Here is a 16,381-nt window from a genome sequence, read left to right on the forward strand (position 1 = left end):
TCACAATCATCATTACTCATCGTTGAATGTTTTGGAAAGATAAATTAAAAGATTTGGCCGTCTTTGGACGCTAGCCATCTTTCAGAGGAGGCTATAAAATTGTTAGGCTATTGGCTTTGGACTTCACCCTTCTAACAAAAAAACAGTCTACTCCAGTTGTTGGCAACACAATATGTAGGCTGGAAAGTTTGATCTACCGAGCTCAGTTGCGAGTTTGGGTTTTAATTGTTCCCGTCAGAAGTTGTAGCTAAGAACTCCTTTTTCTTTCCTCCTCTTGAATTACGCAAATACGTTATATATCAGAACTCAAGATCTGTCGTCGATGCACTACAAGCGAAAAACATATTATTATACAGAAATCTGAGCAATGAGCTTAACGAGAAAACGCATATGATTCTTATAGTAGTTATAACTTGTAGGTACTAACTCTAAACCACTTTACTTTATGGTCGTCTTTTTCTTTGATTTGTTTTCCCAGTATCTCCATCTGATTCTTCTCCCTTGTCAGCCTGAACACTATCTCATACCTGATCATATTTCCTTAGCCAAGGTTGCATCATCTATCTAATTTGATCCTACTTGTTACTCTGAGGCCAAATGAGATCTAGAGTGGAATTCGATGATGGCCGTGGAAATTGATATGTTGATTTATAATAAAATATATATTATTTTTGATTTGTTTTTATCCGTTGATGAATATTGCTGGTTGCAAATAAGTATTCGAGATTAAATGAAAAATAAATGGGTTTATTAAGTGTTATAAAGCTCAATCAATAGTCAAGAGCTATCATTAATAATTAATAAGGTGTTAACCTTGATGAGACTTTTAATCTAGTTATCAAACGGGTTATTGTTTGGAAAATATTGGCTATTGTCATTTTATAGTGCTGGTTTATTTATCAGTTGGACATTCATGATGTTTTTTAATGGCTTTCCTTGATACCAATGATTACATGACGTAACCTATAGGTTTTTTATCCTCAATTTACCTCTCATGTGTGCAAGCTCCACAAGTATTTTCATGGACTTAGAAAGGCACCACGAGCGTGGTTTGATTGATTTTATCGATTAGTGTTGGGTTTTAGCTTTCATGCATGCCAAATTGATCATATTTTCTTATTTTCATCTTCACATCCTCGACTATCTACATCTATATTTTGGTTGGATCTGCAGAAGGTGGACAGAGCCACTAATCCAAAGATGGAGTGTGTCTAACTGGTTGGAAGATGCTTCTGTCAGTCTTAATACAAATGGTGCGATGAGATTTTCCATTGAAAGAGCAACTACAGGGGGGCTTCCCAGGGACTGCACAGCATATTTCTCTTACAATATTGGTATTTGTTCAATTACTAGAGCTGAATTATGAGGCATGCTTATTGGTTCACACCACACATGGGAGAAAGACTTCAGAAATGTTATGGTGGATTCAGATTCTGCAGTTGCAGTGCATCTCATTCAAGGTACTCAAACCAGTGATAATTCTAATATCCAAAATCATCTACTCTATCCAAGAACTCCTTACACGACCATGACAGGTTTAAATTCACTATGTTTATAGGGAGGTTAGTCTCCGTACGAATTGGATGGAAAATCATGCTCTCTCTCTTTCTCTCGAGTAAGGTATTCACTCTTTTGCTTCTTGCTTTTCTAGGTGCTTCATTGTTCTTCTGAAACACATGTATCGGACTGTGTTTCTTAAAATTATGTTATTTGTAATTCTTTTATTTTAGGCTTTAAGCCATCCTTTCAATCTAAAAATAAAATCAAGAACAAAGAAAATTCAAGTGGTTCATATTTTGAACTTTCCAGGCTTGATCTTGTGCACAGAAAGCAACCATCTCCAAATTGTTTTCGAAAAAAGAAACCCGAATTCATCTGTCTAGTTACACCATCGGCCCAGCTATTGGCCCAGCTCACAAAAGCAGGGCTGTCCTATTGCATCCACCTTCTAGATTTTTTAACAAACACGCTACTTCCAGATTCACCCAGAAATAATAAACGTTCAACGGGCAAGATGGACACGAACTTCCATCCCCTTGATCACACCGTCCATTACCAAACTGGACGAACCTCACGAGCATTCACTGGAGTAGAAAACGTGTGCACTTCTCCGCTTTTTCTTCATAAACCGCCACGTAGCGGTATTTTCTCCACGCTGGCATAGAACTGTCCACTATTTCCAGTTTACCCTTACGTACATAAACGCTACCGTATAGAACCGATCCTTCGCAGAGAGCCACGTCACCAAAGGACCCCACACGCAATATTGGCTTTTACGGACTTAACCTTGAGGGCTAGGGAGTTTGTGGTGGAGATTTGAAGATGGAGCGAGGGGAGCAAAAATGGGGAAAAAGTGCAGGGGTGTGCTGTGCTTTAGACTAATCCGCCACTAAATAATTGCCAAATGGCATTATCTCTCCCATCTCTCCCTCTTACTTCAGCGTTCAACTTCAATAGCAGCCTCAAATAATAAAAACAAAAATAAATCCACAAAAAATTATAGTGGCTGAGATTGTTCCTTGGTGTAGTTTCTGGTGTTAAAGGTCTCACCGAAACTTAGCTTTCGCTTCTCTCTGCTTTTACTTTCTGCTTCTGCTTCTGCTTCTTCTCCTTCAGTTCTCTCTCGACACAGAATTTGCCTTTTCCTTTCCCCCTAATTTCCGATCCACCATTGCCTGAAACAGTGAGTTCTTCATTGAGCTCAGTGCGTGCATGATCGCGAATTCTATCAGTACTTCTACAGCTTTACTTCACCATGGCTTTTTCTCAAGGTACCTTCTCTCATATCTAGGTATTATTTCTTTTCACTTTCCGTTTGGTTGCCGAGAAAATTCAACCAGATTTTTTCTCTCAAAATTCACCCAGATTGTTAAATCAGTGTAAATTTTCGATATTTTACTTAAATTTTCCTCGGAATCAATTACAATATACTGTTGAATTTATTGGAAGCTGTTTTTAGTTACTGATTTGGATTTCACTGTTTTTTTTTTTCTCTTGGGAAGGAATTGGAGTCTATGCGTTCGTCTTGGTGAGGATTCTGAATAAAGGAATTTTCTTTTAAGTTGTAGCGGAGAAGCGTGTCTCTCTCTATCTGTTCTGGTGGATTCTTTTATGTTCTTGAATGATTTATCATACATACATTCTACGTTTATACTATTAGTAAAATTAGAAATATATTTATACATATACGTAGAAGTATAACTACATACATACGGATTAAACAGAGAGACGGATCTCTATCGATTGTTGTTTTTTGTGTCTGTGTGTTTGCAGTCGTATTGAATAATCTGATTTTGTGGAGTTGAAATAAAACGACGGCTTTATTTGTAGTATTGAGTGTTGCAAGAAATGAAGGGAGGTTTCTTTTTTATCCGTTGCTCGTTAGAGAGGATTTGAAGCAGCGTTGGCTGCCTAAGGTCCACTAATGGAAATATTCTCTTCTGGGGAAGACTTGGTTATTAAGGTAAAAAAACAAATCTATAGATTATTATTAATCTTTAACATATTTCTTTCAAGTTGAAATAGTATTAGTTTTAAGTGCTAATTTAATTTTATCTGAATTATTAAGTTGTGTTAATGATAGACAAGGAAACCATATACAATTACCAAGCAACGAGAAAGATGGACAGAGGAGGAGCATAGCAGGTTCCTAGAGGCCTTGAAGCTCTATGGACGAGCTTGGCAGCGAATTGAAGGTCTAATTTTCATATATCTTTTAATTTATTTTTTTAATTTTTATTGAAGTGGGCTGATTTATTGTAATTCATGGAGTGTTTGTAAAATTAAACTAGGGGAATGATATGGATATTCCTTATAGGAATACATGAAATAATGTTCTTGTGTATTTTACTCTTAATTGGAGATCGGTCTCTTCTCTCTGTGTTTTCATCGTGGTGGTGTGCAGAACATATTGGTACAAAGACTGCCGTTCAGATCAGAAGTCATGCACAGAAGTTCTTTTCAAAGGTCAGTATCCATCTGCCTCTATATCAATTGTATATTCTTCTGCCTCTATATTTTTTGATTTGGTGTATAATTGTTGATCCTTCAGTTGCATGCCTTTTTAATTGTAGAATATTTTCTATTTTAATATCATTTGCCTCAAGGTTATTTTGTCATCATATATGTAATTTGAATTTCTGGTCATTTATCTAGAAGCAAACTGTTTCTTGTGCTTGGGAGTGATTCGAGTGTATATGTTGCTCTCACACATGCTCATTGCACAACAACCTCATAGCTTATCGATTTTTTTGTGAGATTGACTGCAGGAGACTATTTGCTTGGATTTATTTGAACTTGTAATTGACTACATCCATGCATAAGAGTTAATAATATTTAACTTGCCTTTTTTGAGGAAGAGGAGAGATGTATATTGAGGTTTGTTTGTTACTCCCATCTTTTATCCTTCATCTTTCAGAACATCCTCCCATAAAATATTTCTCTCTATAGATGCTTGGTCATTAAGTAGTCAGGGAAAGTTAGAGAAAAGAATAGGGTGTTTGAAACACCCCCCCTGAAATAGAACTAGTAGTTACACAATGTGCTTAGAAGCCCAAGGAAAATTGTCAATTCAGGTTTTTAAGCAGTTTACACACCACCAGTCAATATCTTTGATTAAGTATCCATTGGTGAGATAACTACTGGGGAAATTCTGCTTTTTGTACATTGTTTTCCCTTTTACTGTCTCTGCAGTCATGTAGGTGGTACCTATGTCTGTTACAATAGGCAAACTTCATATTGACCTTTTTAGGTGAGCTGAGATTTGGGAAACTTAATTTGACATGTGCTGTGGAGAATATAGGCTCATGTCAGCCAACATTTTCTACTTTGGACAAATTCGGTACTATTCCAAAATCAAACCCATGATCATTATAGGTTTGAAATGGGCATGGAGATTTTTGTGCTGACAAAATCTGCTTCAAATAATACATGAGGGTTGGAAGTTTCATTTTGGGCTGTTTAGTATACCTGGACTGGAGTATCTGAAATTCCCTGATGCTTTCTTTCTATTATGACCGCCTTCCACTTTTGAATGTCATCCAGATCACTGTACTAGCTTGTCAATGTAGCTACTTGGATTTGATCTTATATCATCAGGTGGAAGTTCGTAGTAATCTACATGCTGTTAATTTTTTTGTGCTGACATATGGTGGTGCTGATGACTACTTAGTTTTCTTTTCTTACCACTTTTTCATTGGAATCTGTGTACTTTGTGCTGTTATGAAGATTATATCTGAACCATGTGTTGTTCTACACCAAGCCATTAAAACTTCAGTCAACAACAATGTTTGATAGACATACACTACATCGGAAGGCACTAACTTCTAAGAAAGGGTCCTACTGGAGTTCAGAAGGATCTAGCATACTTTCATATGGTTATACTTTGTTTAGTCAGTTCCGTGGAATGATGAACAACACATTGGAGATTGATGATCATTTTGGCAGTGGCACTTGGGAAATCTGGATCTTTGATTAGTGACAACAGTGAACTTGCTAATCAATTATGTTAACATTCATTCATGAAATAAAGTTATATGACCTCGTTCAAATAGCCACTTCAGTAGATATTGGCTGTTTTTTGTAGCCCTTTTGTGGATTATGGCAGTAGAACCTCGGCTAGGAATATTTGAGAAAGTTAATGGGAGAGGGGCATGCTTGATCTAGTAATCAACAGGCTTGTCTGGTCTTATTGGAATGGGTGGCCCCAATTTTTGTTCAAAAAATTTCTTCTTCCCGTTGTCTGACTGTCATATCCACCCTTCTTCCTTGAAGAGCAGAGTACCATGATGGTGTGAATGAATTCCAGGATTTTTTTGTTATCAACCTTGGGTTGTTTTCCACAGGTAGATTTCCCTTCTTTTAAAAGACTAAAGGTAGCATTGATTTTTGCTAAAAAGAGTAAAATAACTAATTTCAAGATTTTAGTCAATATATTAGTTTCAAATGAAGTCGCCTTGTGAACAGAGATGGGTATCCCAAGCTAGTAATGTGTGAAGATATAGAGTCTCCTTGATATTACTGATTGTTCAGTCAGAAATTGGAACAAACATGCTCTTATCGTTTATTTTCCTACATAATCTGTCAAGATTCTGAATTTGTTCAGTCAGAATTACACAAAAATGTGCCTATGAAAAATCTCATGGTCCGTTTATGTCTGTCCCAACTTGATCACCGTGTGTTTTTTTCTGTCCTGACAATAAGTGGGGATGATTTGGCCAATTAGTCAAGGTGACAGCTTGGCAAACCAGTCCCCTTTTTTTTAAAATATGAACAGTAGTGAGTGTATGCACAAATGTACTCTTTATAAATGTTCAATCAAACTAACTTTACAGCATATTCAACTGATTAGGAGAGACTAGGGAACTAAACTACTTTAGCTTCTGATTTGAAAGAGTGGCACATGATTGAAGGTGGACAGTTTTGTGAGGACTTGCAAGTTTTGGAGTTCAAGGAGTTAAGTGGGAAGGCTTTATTTTTAAAAAATGAAAGGAACAAGTATCGCTAAGAAACCCCATATTCCTATGCTTATTCTGAACGAAACTTTTCATAAATGTTACAAGTAAATGTCTACTTAGGATTAGGTGGGGGGTCACTAGGCCATTGCAGAGAATCTGCGTGAGAGTGCCAAATGAGCAAGTGAAGGAGGATACTATCTAAGTAGCATATTTCCTTTTCCTTTGGTGCATGAGTGCATTTTTTTTAGAGGACCTTATGGAAACTCTTGAAAGTTGGGTGTTTTAATTTCTCATATTGAGGAGGTTGATGCATCGGATTATTCCTTTTTTGTGCATGCGTGCGTGCTGATTAGTACAGCAGGCATTGGATGTTCAGCATGAAGATTTGGACCTAGGAACAACACTGAATGCTGTATACACACTGAATGCTCTATACTGGGGCATGGAGATAATGTCATCTCATAAAATTCTCATCTTGTCCTGCAACATTTTAGGTGATGGGTTCTGGGATAGAGTGGCATGATTGGATTATTGAGGTAGCAAAAATTTCTGCTCAGGCTTAATGCATCTGATCTGACAATATATATCAACCTAAATTTATTCTCCTTTCTGTGTTCCTGTTTTGATAATGGAAAGTTTTTTGATATGTTAATATATTTGCTTTATGGCCTGTTCTTCTCAATCAAAATAACATGCTTTCTCAGAGTTCATAGAATAGAGTTTCACACTATATATTAGAAGTTTTAGAGAAACATTTGTCCCATAATAGAACATTTTCCCGCCGAGGTGTTACCCATGATTACTGCCAAATTGTGCAGCAGATCTTTTTCTTGTATTTTTCTTCTTTGTTGAGGATGCTAACAAATATTTCCCTTGCAGTTGGAGAAGGAGGCTGTTGTTAAAGGTGTTCCAATAGGACAAGCACTTGACATAGACATTCCACCACCACGTCCCAAAAGGAAACCAAGCAATCCTTATCCCCGAAAGTTAGGCGTGGGTCCTCCCGCATCACAGGTGGGAGCAAAGGATGGAAAGCTTTTAACTTCAGCTTCTTTTCCGTGTTGTAAGCAAGTTTTAGGCATGGAGAAAGAACCACTTCCTGAGGTGAACTGTCATTTTCTTTTGTCCCTCTTCATTCATTTAGCTGTTCCTTCCCCTTTAATACCTTCTTTATATTGTACATTCTTCAGAAACTTAATGGAGATGAGAGGCCAACCAATGCTAAGGAAAATCAGGATGACAATTGCTCAGAAGTATTTTCCCTTCTCCAAGAACCTCACTGTTCTTCTGTACCTTCAGTCAACAAGAATTCTGTTCCAACACTAGAGATTCTCAAAAAGGCTAGCCCTTTCAGGGAGTTTGTATCTTCACCGAAGGAGGGAAATCATGATGCAAGTAATCAATCCTCTGTCACCGTCGAGCTTGGAGCAAATCAAAAGTTGGACAACACTGATGTCAAACAGGATAACAGCACTAGTGAGTATCCAAAATCAGAAAACTTTTGCTCTTTTTCTGAGAAATTGTTTCAGCAAAAGAAATCAGATGATTTTACTGGAGCATTGCGAACAGATGGGATGCAAACCATGCAGAACTATCCAAGGCATGTCCCTGTACACGTTCTAGATGGGAGCCTGGGAACATGTATGCAAACTCCTCCCTCGGATTTTTCGTTTCAGGAATCCATGTTTCATCCAATAGGAGAAATCCCAGCATGTCCTAATTTATATTCACATCCTGCTGCATCCAAAACCACTGATCATCCAAATATTTCACCGAGATCCTCTATGCATCAATCATTTCCAAGTTTTCCTCCTCCCTTTACCCCAACTCATCATAATCAAGATGACTACAGATCTTTCCTCCACATATCCTCCACATTTTCAAGCCTCATTGTATCTTCTCTGCTACAAAACCCAGCAGCCCATGCTGCAGCAAGCTTTGCATCTATCTTTTGGCCCTATGGAAATGTGGAGAGTTCTGCGGTTTCTCCAGCATGTGCCCAAGGAGGTTTCCAATCCAGGCAATTGAACTCTGCTCCTAGTATGGCAGCTATTGTTGCTGCTACAGTGGCGGCAGCAACCGCATGGTGGACAGCACATGGACTACTTCCCTTGTGTGCCCCTCTTCATACCTCTTTTGCCTGCCCTTCTGCATCTGCAACTGCAATTCAGTCTGTGGATACTGGTCAAATTTCTGCAACCAAGACAGAAAGGAAGGAAACAGCTGAAAATCCTTCTTTGCAGGGACAAATACAGAACCCAGAGCACACTGCAGCTTTGCAAGCTCAAAACTCAGCATCTAAATCACCAAAGATAACATCATCAGACTCTGAAGAGAGCGGAGGCCCAAAGCTAAATACTGGACCAGAAATTACTGATCATGAATTGACTACAACACCTCACGAGGTCCAGGATTCAAGCAAAACAAAGAACAGAAAACTGATTGACCGTTCTTCATGTGGTTCAAACACACCTTCTAGCAGTGAAATTGAGACAGATGCATTAGAGAAGGCTGAGAAAGGAACGGAAGAGCCAAAAGAAGATGATGGAAATCATCCAGCTTCCGAGTCTAGCTCTCGCCGCAGCAGAAGCAGCAGCAGCATGAATGATTCATGGAAAGAGGTCTCCGAAGAGGTGACTTCATAAATATATTTCTCTGTTGATAAAATATATAATGGTATTCCTGTGACCCACAAGAGTAGCTTATGATTGTATTTTTTATTTTGCATTTATCTCCACTCTTCTTATGTTACAACTTTTATCAGGGGCGGCTGGCATTTCAAGCACTCTTCGCTAGAGAGGTATTGCCCCAGAGCTTCTCACCTCCACATGATCTGAAGAGTAAGATGCACCAGAATGAAGATGCTGGAGAAAAGAAAGATGCAGATGAGAAAGATGGAGATGCATCACTGATAAATCTCAACAGTAAAACGTGGGAGTGCTGCTCTGGTAATCAAGAAGGGGAGAAAAATGCCTTGTCTAGATGTGAAAACTATGGGGAGGAGGGGCTGCTGACGATTGGGCTTGGACACGGAAAGCTTAAGGTTCGTCGAACCGGATTTAAACCTTACAAAAGGTGTTCACTGGAGGCTAAAGAAAGCAGAACCGGAACCTGCAGCGGCCAGGGCGAGGAGAAAGGCCCCAAGAGGTTACGTTTGGAAGGAGAAGCTCCAGTTTGATATTTGATATTGCTTGCTTGAACAAGGGAAAACCTTTGTTTTTGCATGTAATTTATGATATCCTCGCTTGCCTATCATTCCTTTTATGTTTCAATTAGAGTATCTGCAACCCACAAGACTTGTCGTGTCACTGTGTGTACTATATGTCGACATTGGCTTATTTACTTTCTTGAAGCCGTTACCGCAGTTAAGAACTCCGTTAAATAGACGTAGATAAGAACTTAAGAACCATTAAGTATTGAATTGGCCTTCCATGGCCCTTTTCCTCTAAAGTTCATAATTATTTTTTAACTCCTATATCTACTGTTCTATTCTTCCTCGTCACATTATGGCTGCGAGAAGAAAGGACGTGCTTCTGCTGGCGAGTTGCCCCTTGCCACGGAAGTGAGAAGGAAAATGGAACTTCCGTTGAGAAATCTTCTGGCACATGGTTGCCAAATGGGCAACAATCTGTAACCTGGGTGCTATCGTGGCTCTTCTAGGATGTCAAGGTAGTGGACATTTTAAAGAAGGGTACTTCGGCTTCTCTATTGGGTAGTCCGTAGCTTCAGTTTATTATGATTTGAAATGTTATTTTCAGGGAGGTTCTCTGTTGACTAAACATGAAAGATTTTAAAAAAGTTCAGACCCGCGAATTGTATACACCATTGTCTTTGGTTCTCAGGATTCATCTGTAGACTCATTTATTCTCTAGCTTGCTTGTATGAGGCATCTATGCTACATCATTTCTAGATCATTTCCTCTTTGGTATTTATCTTTTATGGGCTACATGTTAAGATACATGATTACTTTTTTATATATATAGTTTGGAATTCTATCAAGATCGTTTTGAGCTGGACTGTCATGACATGATGATCTTTACTATTGTGAGCATACACTCACCTAAAATTTTTATATTTATAGATTCAAAAAAATTTATATTTATTTATTCGATTAGTCCTTTTATTTTATTTGGTATGAAAGGAATAATTCAGTTTTTCATGAAGTTATTTTTTTTTTATTTTAACTTTTATTTTTCTAGTTATCTTTAGTCATTTTGACCTTTAGAAATGTGCCTTTATACTTTTTATCTTTAGTCATTTCGACCTTTAGAAATGTGCCTTTATACTTTTTGAGATATGTCACCCCTACTTTTATATAGTTATTTTTTATATATATACAATTACTCTTGTAACAAAAAAAAAAAAGAACTTCTGGCACAGGTTGGATTTACCCTTTCCATTTAAATTGCATCATGTATCAACGATGATGGATAAAGAATTAACATTTGTTAACAGTCCATGTCCGCGGACCGTAGATGATAAAACCCACACTTCCGAATAAAACCGACGACGGTTTGGCAAGCAAGCTCGCTTCTCACCTGGGGAGGTCAGGGGTTCGTGTCTGAGGCTTTGCGTCCAACAAGACCATTAGATGGCTGATCGAACAATCGAATAACGTATGGGTTAGGCTCGTAATTTTGCCTCCAAAAACTAGCATGCTTTGTTTGTCATCCTTGTTCTTGAAAGCCGGAATCTGCTATTCACCTCATCATATTAGACCTTGAAGACAACTGATTTGAGGTAACAATGATGAACTTAAAACTTGAAGCAAGCACTCATATTCACAATTCTTTCCAGGAAAAAAAAAATGAAGAATCTGTCTTATTTACACAACTCAAACACAGACCATTCCGTTTCCAGGATGACGAGTCTGCTGTACGTTCTGTACATCATACATGCATCAAAGTGCTTCTTTAGTCATGTTAGCATATTACTGTGCGCATCCATTTACAAAACATGCAAACTTAAAATTGCATGCCACATCTGACCTTAATTTCCAGGTGATGTGTTGGTGATCTGCGGCATAGGAAAGTTTCTGAAAGTAGCTGTACACGAGTTACATTTTACTTGGTAAGAGAATCCGAGGATTGTTCAGGAAATGACTGCAACATTGAAAAGCCAGACCTACGAGACTGCAATTTCAAAATGTAGCTTTTGATTCGCTTCCTACTAGCAGGAGTTAATGAAAATGGAGGGTTCAATGGGAGAGATGTTGCTTCTTCCATTATAAAATGTAGCAGAAGCATTGCTTTGGAATATGAGTTATCAGCTGCATCCTTGTTCTCCATATACTCATCTACCTGAAGGAAGACAAGAACTGCCCAGCATTAATGTATTTGTAAAAGGAACAGGAAAATTACGCTTCAGCACAGATGTTGGTCACTTACAGCACCACTTGTCTCAACAGCAAGTGCTCTTTGGAATATCAGCTCCATGGCATCAGGCATCTCAGCAGCAGCTACAGCATATTTGACAGATGAGGAAATTGCAAATGAAGTAACACGGGGGAAAAAATACATGCATAAGTACAGCACATTGATATAAGCCATACCATCCATGTCTCGAAGGCTATTTGATAACTTCTCTGCATGATCAAATGCAAGAATGAACCCTTTTTCTGCCCACTTGCAGGCTGATGAAGGCTCAATAAAATCCAATTTACCAATTGCAAGTGGAGTTAAATCTATGCCTCCATAAACAAGGGCAGATTCATTGGCTGAACTGCTTTCATGTAATTTGCTCCCTCCAGTAGAGGCTGCCCAGTGTTTGCAAATTTCGAGAGCTCTCTTCCATATAGCCAAAACAACAAGCTCAACTGAAAATGATTCTAGAAACATTCCTGCATCATACTGCAAGCAACAGCAAAACTTTACATCAAAAACAGAAAGGGACCATTTCTCCAGGAAATTAAACAGTAACTGATAGACAAGATCTGTTCAAGAGCAATTGGGCATGTGCAATTATGTTTAGCAGTGGTATTATATAAGTGTATCCTTTCTACTCTTCAGCTGCTTGGTGATAGCAAATGAAATTTTCTGCACACATCGTTGTGGTTTGGCTCAAGAATTCATGTGAAATACTAAAAGTGGTTCTCTTAATAAATAAGGTTTGTGATAATAATGCCTGGTGCCTTAATGATCAATGATGCAGGAAACAGGAATCATGTAAACACCTTAAGAACTCAAAACATCACAACAAATAAAATACTATGAAAAACAATGAGCATATGCAAGCTCCTTGCTTTGGGGAAAAAAATGCCAGCTCCCTTGAGTTAAGAGTTTTGAACATGCTGCTCATGAAGAACTCAAGAGCAAAGAAAAAAAAAAAAACCTCTGTTCATGTAATTTTGCAACTGTATAGTACATCTGCCTCAACAGGCATTGTCTGGATTTATAATTCATTTCGTCTTTGTGCTAGCCAAAGAATATGCCTGATGAGTGATGACTCTGAATTTTTAACTTCAATTACACGACCCGTCCAAAATTGACGGATTAATCAACAACAGTTAGACAAGAGCTCAGCATAACATACCTAAAAACTCACCTTTTCTTGGGCTAGTTCTGCAATTTCCTGTGCATACTGATTTAAGAATTGAAGCTTAATCGAGGGATGTAGTATGGGTAGTCCTTGTGCTTCCCTTAAGATAGTTGGCACACATGACGCACTTAATGGTTCTGATCCACGAACCTCAGGATTGTTTGCACTGCCAACAGAACTACCAGTAAACTCCTTCGTTTGTGTAGCAACTGCTGTATCCTTGTTATTCTTCTGAGGCAGGTATACGGAAGCTTTGCTGGTGAAGCTATCATGCAGGGATGTCTCTAGGTAATAAGAGAAATTTTCCATTGAAGCAAAATGACGATTTACAATAACATAATCCTTCTCTATGGACTCCATTAAATCAGCAACTGAATAGAAAAGAGACAATCATTGCTTGCCCAAAAAAAAAAACACGAGCTTAAACTGTTTCATCTAAGAAAACAAACAAAATAAAATATAATAAAAACAGACCTTGAAGCTGATCTGACAAAGATTGGTTACCATCAGCAGATTTCCCCATCCTATCATGCACAATATTTGGCAAAGACCCATGAAAACTTTCATTTCTGTCACAGACCTTTTCTAGCACTGTTAAGTTGTCATGCTCCAGTTGAGACCTTGTATCAGAAGCAGACGCATCAAACTGCCCAGCCACTGATTTCACTTGTGGAAGTGGAGGAGATTTGGCACTCACCAATAGCCTACAAAATTTTGTGCTAGTAAACATATGTAAGTAGCTTCGATATGCCAAACTGCTAATGAGCCAAAGCAGAAAGTGGCAGCATACATGAAATGCACCAATAAGAATGCATAATAAAAATGGAGGTTCAGACTTCAGAACATTACCTTGGCTCCCCAAGGAACTTGTGATTGAAGAACTCTTTGAATGTTAACCTCTCAACTGCAAATGAAAGTTTTGAAACATTTACATGAAAATTTTGTAGGTAAGTTATAGCAATGACTATGCAGTGACCCTTGTACATTTTTAACTTGGCTTGTATAGTTCCACCACTAAACCACCACACCAACACGCAAAGACATACACCAACCATGTGCACATATACAAGCACAAAAATCCACCATGGTAATCAGTACCTGGGTTTTGGCGTAAAAGGCCTCTGCATAGATCAACACAATCTGGATGCAGCTCCTCCAAGGCACCTTGTGGAAACCTCAGCTCTGTAGATGTCAAAATATTCTGGAAAAGCTGTGTACAGAAATAGCAGTGAGAATTAGCCTTGAGCTGCATAATGTATGGAAAAACCTAATGTTTCTCGTTATGTTTGGTTTGCATATAATTCTTTTGAAACCTGATATTGACTATTGCCATTAAATGGAGGCTTCCCAGTTACCAGCTGGAATAAAATTGCGCCAACACTCCATAAGTCAGCCTGTATGTATGAGAAATTATGTTAATGGTAATACTTGAAAAATTAACATCAACTGCTCTCAATTTCATGTAAACTAAATGTTACATCACCTTTGCATCATACTTTTTATTCTGAATAATCTCTGGAGCCATGTATAATGGTGAGCCGCATAGTGTATCAGCCAAGTCTGGTGATGCCAAGGACCTGGCATATTAGAAATTCAGGGAGATGCCTGAGTGGAAGAGAGTATCTCATGAACATTACATGGCAACTTAGTATTTTAGGCCTTTTCTGTTTAGATCAATAACAGAGTTTTGTCATGTTTAGATGCTGAATGAAGTTGCTTTCACAATTTTCCCTGTGAACTAGACTTTTCTACATACTAGTTATTATGTATAGTTAACAAATACATTAGCAAAGCTACTAAAAAATTATGTTTGCACAGAGGTCTGACAATAGAAACCAGCAATGGCACTTCCATGACCACTCCCTAGACCAAGAGCTGAACATAAATCTGCACTCAGTAGCATGTGGTGTTATTGAAATGATTTAAGAGGTCTCATACGGAATTGGAACACAGTATTGAAATTGTCTCTTTGAAGGACACAAAAAATTAGGATGTGGCTTATGAAATATGTAGGGGCTAGATACACCACGATGAAACTTCGAAGGCAAGCCAGATAAATGGAAATTGGGCAGCTTCAACTTGGTTGAGTATGCTAAAAACAAATGACATTTCTATTGTTGGGGGAAATTACGAGAATTGAAAAGTAGTAGCACTTCCCGGGAAAAAAAATCATAAACATCAAAGCATGCTTACCTTGCAAAGCCAAAATCACCTATCTTCAATTGCGGAGTTAAATCATTTGATGACAAAAGCAGGTTCTGCAAGTACGATAACTTCTCAGTTTAAAATCACATTAGGAAGAGAGATGCTAAAGTTGCTGCTAATAACCACGGCAAACAAACTGGAATGGAACATTAGAGTACTGTGTGAGTAGATGCGAAATAATACGTGCAGATGCACAGGCCCTAACAAAAAGGATTCTGTTTCCAGAATAAAATTATTCAAAGCAACTGCAGCAATAAGATAATCTCACTAAATGCTGCCAGAATAGAACTACGAAAATAATCAAGTACCTGTGGTTTCAAGTCCCTATGAATAAGATGTTTTTCTTGAAGCACTTGCAACCCCACAGCTGTATCCAAAAAAAGAAAATAGAGTAGGTTTGTTTAGTTCCCTCGTGAACAGCAGTAAAAGGAAGGGATAAATATACTCCCAACAAATTGTTTTGTGCAAAACCTCCCAGCTTTCCAATTATGAAAAAACCTTGAATTAAACATCCTCTTTCCCCGTCCAATTTATATTTATCATCCTTAAAACAAACTGCAAGCCATCTTAAACTTAAACAGACACCCAAATAGGTCACTATAATCAATATAACACTAATTAAACAGCCAGGAAAAAAAGAATTGTTACATTGGCAGGTACCCAGTTGCAGAGAACACTAAAAGCGTGAGTTGAACACCCAAAACAGTATCTTTCCATGTTCAAACGTTAAGAAATTATTTTAAAAATTCATAAAAACAGAATCACCGGAAAATTTTATAAAAGCAAGATTGATGGTATAAAATGGATCATGCACAATACCCAATTGCCTAATAAAGTGCCTTGCAACAGCCTCAGTTACTTTCCCATGGCGTTGAATATAAAAAGCAAGATCACCTCCCTCACAGTATTCCAGTACAAGAAATATCCTCTCCTCAGTCTAGAAAAAACGACATCGTTACAAGAGAAAAAATCAAATAACTGCAAGAACATAAGATCGTAGTTAAAAAAAAAAAAAAAAGGAAAAAAAACACTGTAGTTGCATTATATTTACCAAACTACCCATTTTGGGTTTTTATTTATTGGTTCTCGGTGTTTTTGTTTGCACTGTATAACTTCTTTTTTGGGATGTATATAACGTGGGATTAAATTTAGGGTTACTTTTGGTTATGGATTATGATTCCTTG

The 16,381-nt window shown here is 37.9% G+C and overlaps 2 protein-coding genes across 7 annotated transcripts; one reads left to right on the forward strand and one right to left on the reverse strand.

Moving 5' to 3' along the window:
• The first annotated feature begins 2,480 nt into the window (after positions 1-2,480).
• LOC105136014 (protein LHY-like) lies at positions 2,481-9,924 on the forward strand. 6 transcript variants are annotated; one of them, XM_011041193.1, is made up of 9 exons: positions 2,482-2,771; positions 3,003-3,028; positions 3,331-3,463; positions 3,584-3,695; positions 3,905-3,966; positions 7,335-7,559; positions 7,646-7,931; positions 8,025-9,088; positions 9,220-9,924. In XM_011041193.1, the coding sequence occupies exons 3-9, from the start codon at positions 3,425-3,427 to the stop codon at positions 9,631-9,633; spliced, it is 2,202 nt and encodes a 733-aa protein (XP_011039495.1). In that variant the 5' UTR covers positions 2,482-2,771; positions 3,003-3,028; positions 3,331-3,424; the 3' UTR covers positions 9,634-9,924. The 6 variants fall into 6 exon arrangements, with proteins under 6 accessions (XP_011039469.1, XP_011039478.1, XP_011039461.1 ...); XM_011041167.1 differs by having other exon boundaries at positions 2,481-2,771; positions 3,003-3,099; positions 3,274-3,463; positions 7,646-9,088; XM_011041176.1 differs by having other exon boundaries at positions 2,481-2,771; positions 3,274-3,463; positions 7,646-9,088.
• Positions 9,925-11,134: 1,210 nt separating this feature from the next.
• LOC105138346 (serine/threonine-protein kinase ATG1-like) lies at positions 11,135-16,260 on the reverse strand. Its single transcript, XM_011044407.1, has 13 exons — positions 16,249-16,260; positions 16,017-16,134; positions 15,506-15,564; positions 15,186-15,250; positions 14,476-14,569; positions 14,306-14,386; positions 14,091-14,202; positions 13,842-13,896; positions 13,467-13,696; positions 12,999-13,363; positions 12,007-12,304; positions 11,843-11,913; positions 11,135-11,755 (listed from the first exon to the last, which is right to left on the reverse strand). Exons 1-13 carry the CDS (start codon positions 16,258-16,260, stop codon positions 11,519-11,521), a joined length of 1,797 nt encoding a protein of 598 aa, XP_011042709.1. The 3' UTR covers positions 11,135-11,518.
• Between the last annotated feature and the right edge of the window lie 121 nt (positions 16,261-16,381).

The sequence above is a fragment of the Populus euphratica genome, unplaced genomic scaffold (genome assembly GCF_000495115.2).
Source record: "Populus euphratica unplaced genomic scaffold, PopEup_1.0 scaffold2.1, whole genome shotgun sequence".
NCBI classification, from domain to species: domain Eukaryota; kingdom Viridiplantae; phylum Streptophyta; class Magnoliopsida; order Malpighiales; family Salicaceae; genus Populus; species Populus euphratica.